This window comes from Centropristis striata, chromosome 1, assembly GCF_030273125.1.
Source record: "Centropristis striata isolate RG_2023a ecotype Rhode Island chromosome 1, C.striata_1.0, whole genome shotgun sequence".
In the NCBI taxonomy this organism is placed as follows: domain Eukaryota; kingdom Metazoa; phylum Chordata; class Actinopteri; order Perciformes; family Serranidae; genus Centropristis; species Centropristis striata.
The window spans coordinates 30,699,631-30,711,790 of NC_081517.1; the positions used below are offsets into that span (position 1 = coordinate 30,699,631).

The window sequence follows — 12,160 nt, forward strand, 5'->3', positions numbered from 1 at the left end:
TATGTGTGTGTTGCAGTGGTTTATTCTGCGAGTTTGCTCCACCGATGGTCCTTCCTCGCACCAGTCCCTGTGACAACCACGAGTGTCTCAATGGGGCGCAGTGCGTCGTCATGGGAACAGACCCACGCTGCCAGTGTCTCCACGGCTACGAGGGCGAGCGCTGCGAGACGCTCGTCAGTGTCAACTTTGTCAACCGCGAGTCCTACCTGCAACTTCCCTCCAGCCTCCTCTCACCAGAGACCAACATCAGCCTACAGGTGTGAGCTTCAAACAGAGTCTTACTGTTTAGATGTCCGACTCTCGCTGCTCTCATGACGTCGTTTTCAGAAGCAGCAGGCAGATGTTTCTATTGAATTAAGCTCTGAAAATCCACTGTACATTACCTGCTCTAGATCTTACAACAGAAAGACACAGTTAGTGAGTAGCCGGTGGAGCATATGGCAGCTTAACAGCTACATTTCCCATTAGCCTCAGCTAATAATAACCTTAGCTCAGAGGTAAAGCTAACATCATTATCAGTAGCCCTTTTCATACTGCAAAAAAGTGCAGTAAAAAGCTTTGCCGTCATTTGGCCTTAGGACATTTATACTGATTCCGGAATATGTGCAGCCATTCACATTGCAGTCCGACATTGCAGAACGAGGTGGGAGAAGACTGTAATGCCATGTTATAGAACAGCGTCAGTATGTGCACAATAAGCAATGGCAGCAGGAATAAATTCAAAACAATAAATGTGGAATACCTGCCTGCCGTGGAGAGATTCTACACACTCAAACAAAGTTGTTCTACACTTTGCTAAACATGATTTGATTACTGTCGGACTCAAGTGAGAGGCCTTTTTTTAATGATATGGTCTACTTCCTTTCGTAGTACATATACAGTCTATGGTAGTATCCAAGTGTTGGTCGCACAAATAACGTACGTCACATATTTTCCATCTTGCCAGCTCTGCCAACTCACATTGATCCCGCCTTGAACAGTCTTGCCAATTTAACGCCTCTGTTACTACCTCCGAAAGCGGTACAGACTGTCGCCGGTTAAATATATTTTAGAGACCCAAATGCATGCTAATAGACACAAATGGGAGAGACCAAAAACAAAGCTAAAAGACAGAAAATTCTGGACTTGAATTGGACATATAAAGTGAAAGGGCAATGATATGTCAATGTTTTGAAACAGCTTGTTTCTGCTGCACCAAAGAGAGTCAATTCTGCTGATGATGACTTACTTGGTCATTTACATGAACTTTGTGCTTTGTCTTCAGATTGCTACTGATGAGGACAGTGGCGTGTTGCTGTATAAAGGGGACAATGATCACATTGCCATGGAGCTGTACAGAGGACGCCTCAGAGTCAGCTACGACACCGGATCTTACCCTCCTTCTGCTATATACAGGTACATGCACATACACGCAGAACTGTCCAGCTGCCACATTCATATGATGGATGATACAAATGTTTAGACACATTCTCTCCATTCTCTCTCTCTCAGTGTGGAGACAGTGAATGATGGTAGCTTTCATGCTGTTGAGTTGGTGGCATCAGACCAGACTTTGTCACTGTCCATCGACGGCGGGCCGCCCAAAACAATCACCTCCATCAGCAAACAGTCCACACTCAACATAGATTCTCCGCTTTACCTGGGAGGTAAGGAACCGAGTATTGCCCTTCACTTTGTTGCTGATGTTTGATAAATTTATCCTAATAAAATGACATAAGGAAGATTTTTAATTGTTCTCCTCAAATGTGTCTTTGTGTGTTGTGTCATTTTTGGAAACGTTACTGGCTCTGTGTCTTGATTGTCAAACAATATTTTGCAGATGGCCGAAAATAAGAAAAAGGTTTTTTTTCCTATTGGAAAAAAAGGCCCAGACAGACTAACGTAAAGTCCCTGGCACAAACCACAAGTAGCCTTGATGTGCATTTTGATCCTGATTAGAAATGTAATGCCCAAAAACAAAATCACTAAAAGTATCGATTTCTATTAGTAGTTTTACCAAATTCCAGCCATTTGTCTCAATGGAAGGTACAGAGAAACTAATCCACCATTTCATCGCTAGCTGACTTGATTACTGTTGTCTTTAGTGGAGTACCCAAGAAAACTGCAGATTACAACATCTTGCAAGAGAAAAGAGCCATCCACAGTCCAAATAACTATAAACACTAGTTTTATAATTAAATGTATCATTTTTTAGTTTATCCTCTGTGAAACACGTCTTGCAATGTTGCATAAAAGCCACTAAAAAGAAAATGTGATTTTAACTTACTTTCTGCCATTATGATATATACTCCGATATGTATCTCTAAAATGTTATCCTTTTTTTCTCCAGGTATGCCAGAACGCGCCTCAGCTTCTGGGGGTCTTTCGTCGCTGCAGCATAGCTCTGGTGGACGCAACGGCACCAGCTTCCACGGCTGCCTCCGTAACCTGTACATCAACGGGAAGCTCCAGGACTTGGGGGCCGGTCTGGTGCCAGGGGCTCCAGACTCCAAAACTGCACAGAGCACCACCAGACAGTGGCTGGGCCACGGGGTGGAGCCAGGCTGCCAGCCCTGCCAGAGAGGCACCTGCGTCCAGGGTGACTGCCACCCGACTGGCCACCGTGGCTTCACCTGCACCTGCCACCCGGGCTGGACGGGAACGGTGTGCGACCAGCAAGTCAACAACCCGTGTGATGGCAATAAGTAAGTGTTTTTTCTGCCACTCTATGTGATGATGATTGGCTGATTACAGTGCTGGTATGAGTTTAAAGATATGTACTTTATTATCAGTTGGTGTTTGTAAACACAAACAGCAATCGGAGTTGGCCCCTCCAGAGAGAGGGGTAAAGAGAAGTGGTGGTTGAGCGAGCTAGACAGTGAAAGAAGAGAGGGATTGGCATAAGCAGAAACAAAGCCATGAATCAGCGGAATAAAGCTTTATTTTCTGATTGTTTGTTCTAAAGCACAAATAAGATCTCTGCTCAGCCCTGCAGGAAGGTGCCAGATTGTTGCGAATGTTTCATTCTGTCCTCATATTATACCTTTTTCAACCACAATGAGATTTTTTGTCCGAGATACAAAAAGGGATTTAGGTAGGAGATTTGTATGTTTGTCCACATCTTTATCGTTCCTCCCTTTCCTCCATCCTAAGGTGTATCCATGGTACCTGCCTTCCAATCAACTCCTACTCCTACTCCTGTCGCTGCCAGCCTGGTTTTGCTGGGGTTCTCTGTGATGAACAGGACCAGGACACAGCTAATGTCTGCAGTCTGTCTCGCTGTAAACATGGCAAATGTAGAGTATCAGGCCTGGGCAAGGCTTACTGCGAGTGTAACAGTGGATATACAGGAGAGGCGTGTGACAGAGGTGAGCAAACATGTTTGGAGTGGACACACATAAATATTGGGTGTGTCTGTGTATAAAATATGACCTGTGTTTTCATCGTACTAAAACAATATCTAATGCCATACAAGCTTTATAATATAAAGCATGTTTCTCCTAAAAGCACTTCTTTTAAGCTCCTACTTCGCTGCTTGTCGTCTCTCAGCAGTGTGTGTCTAACAGTGTTTAATGTCTCTGCATTAACACCTCTAATCCGTTGCTTTTTCAACTCAGCATCTCCTGAGCCTTCTCTTAATCCCTCGCGGGGGATTACTCAGGTGAGACTGACTGGTCACATATTAACATCACCCTCTTTTTTCTCATTTCCTTTTCTCTTGATTCCTCTCCATTGTTACCTACAATGTGTTCATCCACAGCCCCTGCTTCACCTTGTTTGCATCTCATGCTTTTTTCAATTTCCATCTTTTAAATTATACACAGCAATATGACAATTTAAGAAAGTCAAAATATGTTATTTTCGAAATAGTTTTTCTCCTCCATGATAGACGATCTTGTCAGGTTCAGTTTGCATCAGGGTGTTAAACTCTGAATGGCATCTGGTCCTGATTTTTCTTGACATTCAATCTACTTTTTAACTAGAACTGATAAAAAGCAAGTTGGAAAAGAGGACTGCATGGTTATGTCCTGGTATGCATATTACAAGACAAAAATAAGACAAATTATTTTAAATCGAATGACAGCAGTTTAATTGTTCATTTTTGTTTAACGTAGTGGCCTGATTCAATTGTGAAATCTTGTAAAGTTGCACTATTTTGGCAGATTTCTTTTGTTTGCTACAGGAAAATTTCACAATACTTTTCTTAGCACAGGATTCATTGAAGTCGGTCATCCCTGATGATGGCTGTTTCATTTTATTGCTCTTGTCTTGTCCTCTATATCGCGGGACTTTAGTTTGAACCAACTGTTTGAAGAGTTGAAATTTTAAGTAAAGGAATGTAAGAAATTGTAAGATACTGCAATGTAAGTAATGAAAGTAGATATAAGTAATGGAGACAGAAAAAAAAATGCTATTTTGACATGTGCATATGTGTGTAGCCGTACATGCCATCCCAACATAAGTCAGTGCCCCACCTCTGACATGTTGAGTTACTGTTTCACCATTAAAATCACTTTCGTTACTGTGTCGCTTTAAAACAAAGCATGGATAAAGTATAACCTTTCTGACCCCTCTCCTCATACCTGCAGAGGTGGCCTGCCGAGGGGAACGGGTCCGAGATGTCTACCAGAGACAGCAAGGCTACGCGGCGTGCCAAACCCAGGAGAAGGTCTCCCGCCTAGAGTGTCGGGGCAGCTGCCCGGGGGGAGCAGAAGGACAGGGCACCTGCTGCACCCCCCTCCGCAGCAAACGCAGGAAATACACCTTCCAGTGCACTGACGGCTCTTCTTTTGTCCAGGAAGTGGAGAAAGTGGTCAAGTGTGGCTGTACAAAGTGTTCCTCATAAAAAAAGAGAAAAAAAAAAGAGACAACACCCTTGGCAGATTTCCTCCCCTCAGATATGTTTTATGTTCTTGCCCGCCTTTGTTAGTCCCCGCCCCCCTTGTCCAATGTCTCGATTCCTCCTGACAAAAAAAACCTTCACCTTCCACAGTCCCCTCCCCCACCATCCCTGTTTTTTTTTTAAAAACCCTTAAAAAGGCAAAAAAAAAAACAAGAGAAACAACTAAGAAAGAGTTTCTTTTCTTTGTCAGTGCTGGACTGATGATTGATGCTTCCTCGGTGGGGATGTTGAATTGTATTGTAAAGTACAAAAACAGACTTATTTTTTATTATGAAGTGGAGAAAAAGACAAAAAAAAACAAAAAACACAAGAGTTGACTTTTTCCTTACTTCTTTTTCGTTGGTCATGATGACTCCAATGGTGTGCCACACTGTCTCTTCCCTGGAGGACTGACCGGTCACTGACGGCTGACCGCTTCCTGTAGACTTCCTGCTTCCTGTCTGTGAGTTGTGTGTTTTAGGAGTAACCTTAACTGGTAGTACCACAGACTCACCACTAGGAGGAGCTGCATTAAGGCACAGGAGACGGCGCGCAGTGATAACCCCGCTACTACACAAGAAACCACCACTGTAGTCTGCAGACTCCCTCAACAGACCTCCTGAACCCTCTGAGACTGGGTGCACAATCCTACACACAGCTGTGCTCAAACTTGTGGTATTTTTTACAGCTACTGAACACACACACACACACACACACACACAAACAAGCACACACACATCCAAACGCTCTCACCTGTAGAAGAGTTCTACCTGCCAGGTTAAATACAGTACTCTCTGTTTATCTACTCCCCAGTCATGAATGACAAGTATTTATTGTATCATAAATACCTGTACTTATTCAGTAGATCCCCTATGTATCAATCTGATTCTTTTAATATATATTAATTTATATTTGTCCTTATTTTTGTATTAAAAAGACATAATCTGTCAAGATAGCTGAACTAACAAAATGGTGTCCTTTATTTTGGTTGAAGAGAAGTTGTTTTTTTGATCACTGAAACTATTGTGCTTGCCAGAGACCTTAGTTACATTTTAATCTGCAAATGTGACGTGAAGACATTGTATATTTTTGTCGCGTTTCCTGAGAGTTTGTACTGTGCCATAACCAGAAGGTCTTTATATTAGAGTATAAATGTATAGATAATTTCCCTACGTATGTATTTCACACACAAATCTTGTGCGTAGCATTGACCCTAGAGGATGCTTAGAACTGTTTTTACCTTTTTAACAAATTTATGCTTAAAGAATACTGTGACTTTTTCTAAATGAAACTACTTTGTTAGCCCCTTGGTCTCCGATGTTAACATGTTGCTGCTAAGTTTTTGTACCGTAGACTTGGATCCTGATCTGTATGTTATATAGAACTTCCTGCTCCTACTGTACGGGGGCACCTTGTGTAACAGATAAATACGTCCCCCCACCTCTACACATGTGCATTGTGCTTTATATTCCCCTTCTTCTCCATCCCCAGACTAATGTCAGTTCCCTGACTGATGTTTGTTTATTAAACACAATATTTACCTCACACTTCTCACTTTTGCTTTTTTTTTTTGTCGTACAAAAGAGATCCAAATTAAAATTGCTCCCCTCGACATACTGAAGAGAAGGATTATTACAGATAAACGCAATAATGTGGACAGTAATCTTCCATTATTGTTTAAAGAAATTTGTAGAATACAAATAGGATATGTCTTCCTATGTCATTCTCACCTTTACCTTTTTTAATCCGCTCTTTAGTTAAACATTTTTATTCCTTTATTCTCATATGCTCCTCAACATCCCCTTAGTATTACTGATGAATTTTGGACATTGCACATAGCCAACCACCAACCTTGTCTTCCCATCCACCGTGCAACTTTCACACGTTTTTGTTTGATTTTTATTAAGCATAAAGTATGAATTATAAATTATCACCCAATCCTGTGTAACACCTTTACCAACTTGATTCCAACTCATTACCACAAGTTTTATACTCCTTTTTTGGAATAAATCCATGTAATTTGTGGCGAGTAGATGAAAGACAACTAAATGTCAAATGTTTTTTTATTGCAAACTTATCCCATAAAATGAACAAAATAACAATTATTGTTTTTCCCCACTAACTGCCTGTGTAGCTAAAGTGTGATTTAGTTGAATCCTCTGCATCCCAAATCTCTACTGTCGTCCAAAAAGAAAGCAAAGTTCATCACGGGCCACAAGCCTCGATCCAAACTGCAATCCTCATAGACCCCCTTGTTAAAATACACATGTTTACAGTCGAGGTGTATAGATGTCATTATCTGTATTTGTGTCTATCTGTTAAATCAACAAAATAATCTGTCTCTGTATCTGTATTCGGATAGACGACCAAAAGTGAGCATGCTTCATACCCGATTTCACATTAAATCAGGCACATGTTATATTTTCTATACTAACATTCATTGGCAATGCATTGTATGCCTTAAGCATCAAATTGATTTGATATTGGCATATAATTCATTTCTGAAATATATTTCCACATTGTCATACTGTTCTTTTCATCATTTTAGGAAACATAACGGCTGGTGCATAGGCTTTAATTACATTAAATAATAATTGTGACTTTGGATAGAAGACATATCTGTTTCCATTACATTTTTTGTGCTTTCCCAAATAACGTATTCAGATTTGGGGACATCCCTAGTTCTCATGCTCTGTAACATATGTGACATGATGTGATCAGGAGCTATAAAAAATAAAAACCTGCCTGGACTTAACATCTATTTGGCTACAACTGCTATCGTTGACTAGACACACATGCCATAATCTGTAAGCTACATTTAAAAACAGTCTTCTCAGCGGTAGAACAGTAAAACAGCAGCTTCAGTTATCTCTTTGGAAGCGCTCCAGCCTTGACTATATCCCAATCTGTCCCAGTCAAATGCTGGAAAGTCTCCACACTGATTAGGGTCTGCTTCCCGGAAATATCCACCTCCTCCTACACAGTACTGGAGAAACACACAAAGACAACAGTATTATTCAACTGTGCATCATGTTTTGTGTAGACTGACTGACAGCAGAAGTGTCTGACTCACAGTTTCACTGTTGCATCCAGTCGGCTTGACCCCGGAGCAGATAGCCATGGCTGCACGTTCATGGTTTATTGCTCTGAATGTGATGAAACCTGGTTCAAACTCCCCTTTCATAAAAACAGTGCAGATAACTCAATGAGTGGCAACATAATTCAGGTAAAAACCTTTAACCTTGAAAGTCACAATTAAATAACTCCTGTTTTGCAGTTTATAGTGTGATTATTTTGGGAAAATGTTACTAAATTACTAATTACATATATGTGATATCCACATCAATATACCGTGGTGAAAAACCTCTATGCTATCTCCATTTACTTCTTGGGTTGGGTCCATATAACATCCTGGTGCTCTCTCTGTCTCCATGGTCATACACGATGGGAATAGCTGGCCCTCTGTTGCTGCAGGAGCCAATGTTGTACCTCACTGGATATTGCTGAAAGAACGTGATAGTATCATCATGAGAGCATGAACCTAGAGACCTACTGATTTTAGTGTTATTGTCATAATTAGGGCCTCGGGGCAATCGCACCGAGCACTGGTCCCATACAGCAATAGCTGTAGGGGCCAGTGCTCGGGGCAAAGCCCCGAGCACTACTGTTATACTGTGGATTTCTTCTTATTCCTGCGTCTTGCGGACGCAATTTCGTCCCGCTACTAGTCCTACAACTTAAAGAGTTGCAGGACAAATTATATATCAAAACGTACGGTTTGATCGGGATCGGTGTGCTATTACTTTTCTCTACAGAATACGAACTGCTCAAAATTTTGCATTGAAATGAATGGGACGGCCGACAAAAAATGAGCGAAAAAGTACAATCATTGGAGATTTTTAAACGTCTACTTCTCCGGCATAATTTCACCTAGAGACTCCATTTAAACTTTAAACAGTAGACACAAGTCTTGTGTATCGGTGTATTAATCCACGTTTCGATAGGTCATATAGTTTTTTATCAATCTCTGTTCAATGACCATGATAATTTTTGGAGAAATTCTGAGATTATAATGGGTGTGTATTGCACGGAATGTTCGTGTCAGAGTGTGTGATGTCATCGCTCAGAGTGTAGAGGGAGAGGTAAAACTGTCAAAAAATTAATTTTAAAACTGCGCTCCAGGCCGCAAATTTCACTCTACAGAAATAATTTATACATAGAAACGTAGGAAAATCTGTCTTCTCACTCACAATCCTCTGGTAAAGCTGTCAGAGTTATAGTTTGGGCGTACGACGCACAGATGCGGCACCAACACCACCAACAGCCTCATTGGGTCCCATATTAAAAACGCAGGGAGATATTTGAAAAAGGGATAGGGAAACGTTTTTTTAGATCGCTCTAACAAAGCTATTTTTTCATTTTTCTGAAAAAAAAACATATGTAGACGTTCAGGAAGAACTCAGGACGCTCAAAGTGAAGTCGAATCAATGATAGGTATTATGGTTTTGCCAAAAATGCTTTCTGTTCGAGGCCAGAAATTCCAGTCCACCTCTGGCTGCTGTCACTCTTTCGGAACTTTAACAGGTGGTATCAGTTAATTCAGTTGATTGCCTTTGATCTTTGATGTGATTACAGTTACAGATACACACACACACACACATGCGCGTAAGTGCGCACACTCCTCACACATGCATACACCTGCTTCAAACGCGCACACACAGGTAACTTTGTGATTTTAATTACACACACAGGTAACTTTATGCGATTTTCGCTACACACACACACACACACAAACAAATGCGCGCATACTCCTCCACATACATGTTTCTCTCTCTCTCTCTCTCTCACACACACACACACACTCACACTTTGAGGTTAAAGGGCGTTTAAATCTCTGAAGAATCTCATCATAGTGTACACACACCGGCAGTAGCCCCCGTGGCCCTTTCAAAATTTCCCCAGAGGAAATTTTCTAGTTCTATATTTTATCCATTTGTTACCAAAGTTATAATTTAACATAACCAGGTTACCCTGAAGAGCTGAAAGAGGTTCCCTCCATACAGGCCCAGAAAGCGGTTGACAGTGTGGTATCGGAGGATGGCGGCCAGGTTCCAGTGCTCCAGTGGGAAGTTGTTGGGAACGTGCCACACAGACATGTCTTCTGCTGCTATATCATAGTAACCTGGATTCTGTGAAAATGACACATGATTGTCTCATTGTGGTGTAGATCTCGTTTCAGTTTTTTAATGACCCAAACATTATTCTGCACCCATAAGTGCATTAAGAATGGGTCATTCAGTGGTCATTTTGAAAAGAAGGAAGGATTACTGCAGGCAAACATCGCTTAAATGCACATATGTGAGTAATGTATTAAGACATACTTGAAAATCTATCACTAACAGTTCTGTCTAAATGTGGTGCTTGTTGAATGCACCCTTCTGCCCCAATTATCACCGGTAGGCTGATCAAACTCACCCGCAAAATTACACTCATTATTAATTTAGGCTTATTTAACATTCAATACATTTGCATTGTGGCTTAAAACAAGAACGGCCTGTTCTTGAATGAAAGATGAAAGAAACGAGAAAATAGCTTGTGGCAGTTGCTTGCTACCCACTGTGGTTGGCTTGTCATAGCATGGTGTTGCAATATTGCATTTATCATGACAGTAACCTACTTGTGTGATGACCTAAACCCCCATTCCAAAAGGTCCGGACATTGTCTCAAACATAAATAAAAGAGAATGTGATTAATTCTGTAATTTCAAGACTGTGTAAAGACAATAGATTTAATGTTCAAACTGTAAAACTTTGGTTTTGTAAATTTAAACTTGATCCATTGCTTTTTTACAGTGTCCTTTGAAATCTGGGTTGTATTTTTTTGACTTCACCCATGACTCCACCGCTTACATGCCAGATTGTCCGTTTATGAGTCTTTTGTTGCCATCTCAATCTCAAATAATGAATAATTAATCAATATTTCATATTTATTATTTTTATTGCATTGCTTACCAGAACACTGCTCGACAAGGAAATGATTAAATGAAACTATGATAAAATATAATAAACCTCTGCTATCTTGGAATTCAATGTGTCAACAAACATCCTGGCTGTACCTTTTGCCACCCATGTGGTTACTAACTGCTGTAAATTCCTGTGCCGGTGCTCAGTATTAAGTTACACAATTGTAAAGTGGTTTGTCCACAATAGAGGATACCACTGCGGGACGTCTGTGTCTGTGCACCTTATAATCATCCGAGGTGGCACTCTCTGCTGCTCCAAAGGTGTTTCTGTTGGACCAGTTCCCGTCTCCATCTGGCCGTGCAGCATTGTTGCCCTGCTGGCTCGACCAGCGATCTCCCACTGTGCACTTTCCATAAATGCTGTTCTCATGGACGCTCGCCACCAGCGTCCAGCCGCCTCCCGCAGTGGTCATGTCACAGAAAGTCTGATAGACCATGCCATTAGCAGTGGTCAGGTAGTACAACCCATCTGGAAATATTACACATAGTGTAAATGAATGAAGATGCATGCAAAATGTTTGGCTTTCAGCAAAATATTTGTTCAAAATGTGCTTGAGAGGAATTGTATTGTTTGAGATATTGCATAGAGATACATTCATACAGGTGAGGCCTGCTTACCTTCTTGCTCATTGTATCTGTCCCTGATCTCTCTGCAGCTCCTCGCAACATATCTGGATCTGTTGCTCAGTCTCTCCAAGTGTTCAAAGTTTGACCTGGAGATGTTCTGAGCTGTCTCAGTGTCCTCTCTGTCCTCTGTGTCCTCTGCGTGGGTGAGCTCTTCATTTGCAAGTACAGTCAAATTTGCTAAAAATTGGAAAATTAGATAGTAGTGATGTATGCATCTTGAGATATATTTGTTGTTGTTGTTGTTGTTGTTGTTGTTTTTTTACCTATTTGTAAAGTAGGTGCAGAGGAAGCATCTTCCACTACCACCAAAACCAACAACAACAAAAGTGTGTGGTGAAACATGTCTGTGGAAAAAATTCATTAAATATATTTTCACATTAAAGAGGTACATTTGCACCAAATAGTATCTTATCCCTTACCACCATCAAGGAACAACTTTTTTTTTTTAATTTAGTACATTAAGCTTGAACAGCACTCAATAGGCTTTCAGAAATCTGTTCCCAGCACCTATTTTTGTAAGACAAAAGATCTGCTTCCTACCTGTGTTGATTGCTGTGAGATGTGTTGTGATTCATTCTTGAACTTCACAGCAATATATATATCCCCTTGTTTATGAGTCTTTGTCGCTATCTCAATCTCAGAGTTAATAT

At 40.9% G+C, this 12,160-nt stretch overlaps 2 protein-coding genes across 2 annotated transcripts in view; one reads left to right on the plus strand and one right to left on the minus strand.

Annotated features, from left to right (window-relative positions):
* slit2 (slit homolog 2 (Drosophila)) overlaps positions 1-5,834 on the plus strand; it is a 100,387-nt gene extending 94,553 nt beyond the window's left edge. Inside the window, exons 31-36 of the mRNA XM_059337925.1 lie at positions 17-257; positions 1,265-1,395; positions 1,492-1,646; positions 2,330-2,684; positions 3,133-3,347; positions 4,569-5,834. Coding sequence (XP_059193908.1) covers positions 17-257; positions 1,265-1,395; positions 1,492-1,646; positions 2,330-2,684; positions 3,133-3,347; positions 4,569-4,825 — 1,354 coding nt within the window. The 3' untranslated portion in view covers positions 4,826-5,834. The remainder of the gene's footprint in view (positions 1-16; positions 258-1,264; positions 1,396-1,491; positions 1,647-2,329; positions 2,685-3,132; positions 3,348-4,568) is intronic.
* Positions 5,835-6,830: 996 nt separating this feature from the next.
* LOC131975303 (intelectin-like) lies at positions 6,831-11,853 on the minus strand. The gene is made up of 7 exons (XM_059337937.1): positions 11,774-11,853; positions 11,502-11,660; positions 11,105-11,352; positions 9,892-10,050; positions 8,247-8,364; positions 7,935-8,038; positions 6,831-7,847 (listed from the first exon to the last, which is right to left on the minus strand). Exons 1-7 carry the CDS (start codon positions 11,850-11,852, stop codon positions 7,695-7,697), a joined length of 1,020 nt encoding a protein of 339 aa, XP_059193920.1. The 5' UTR covers position 11,853; the 3' UTR covers positions 6,831-7,694.
* Positions 11,854-12,160: the final 307 nt, after the last annotated feature.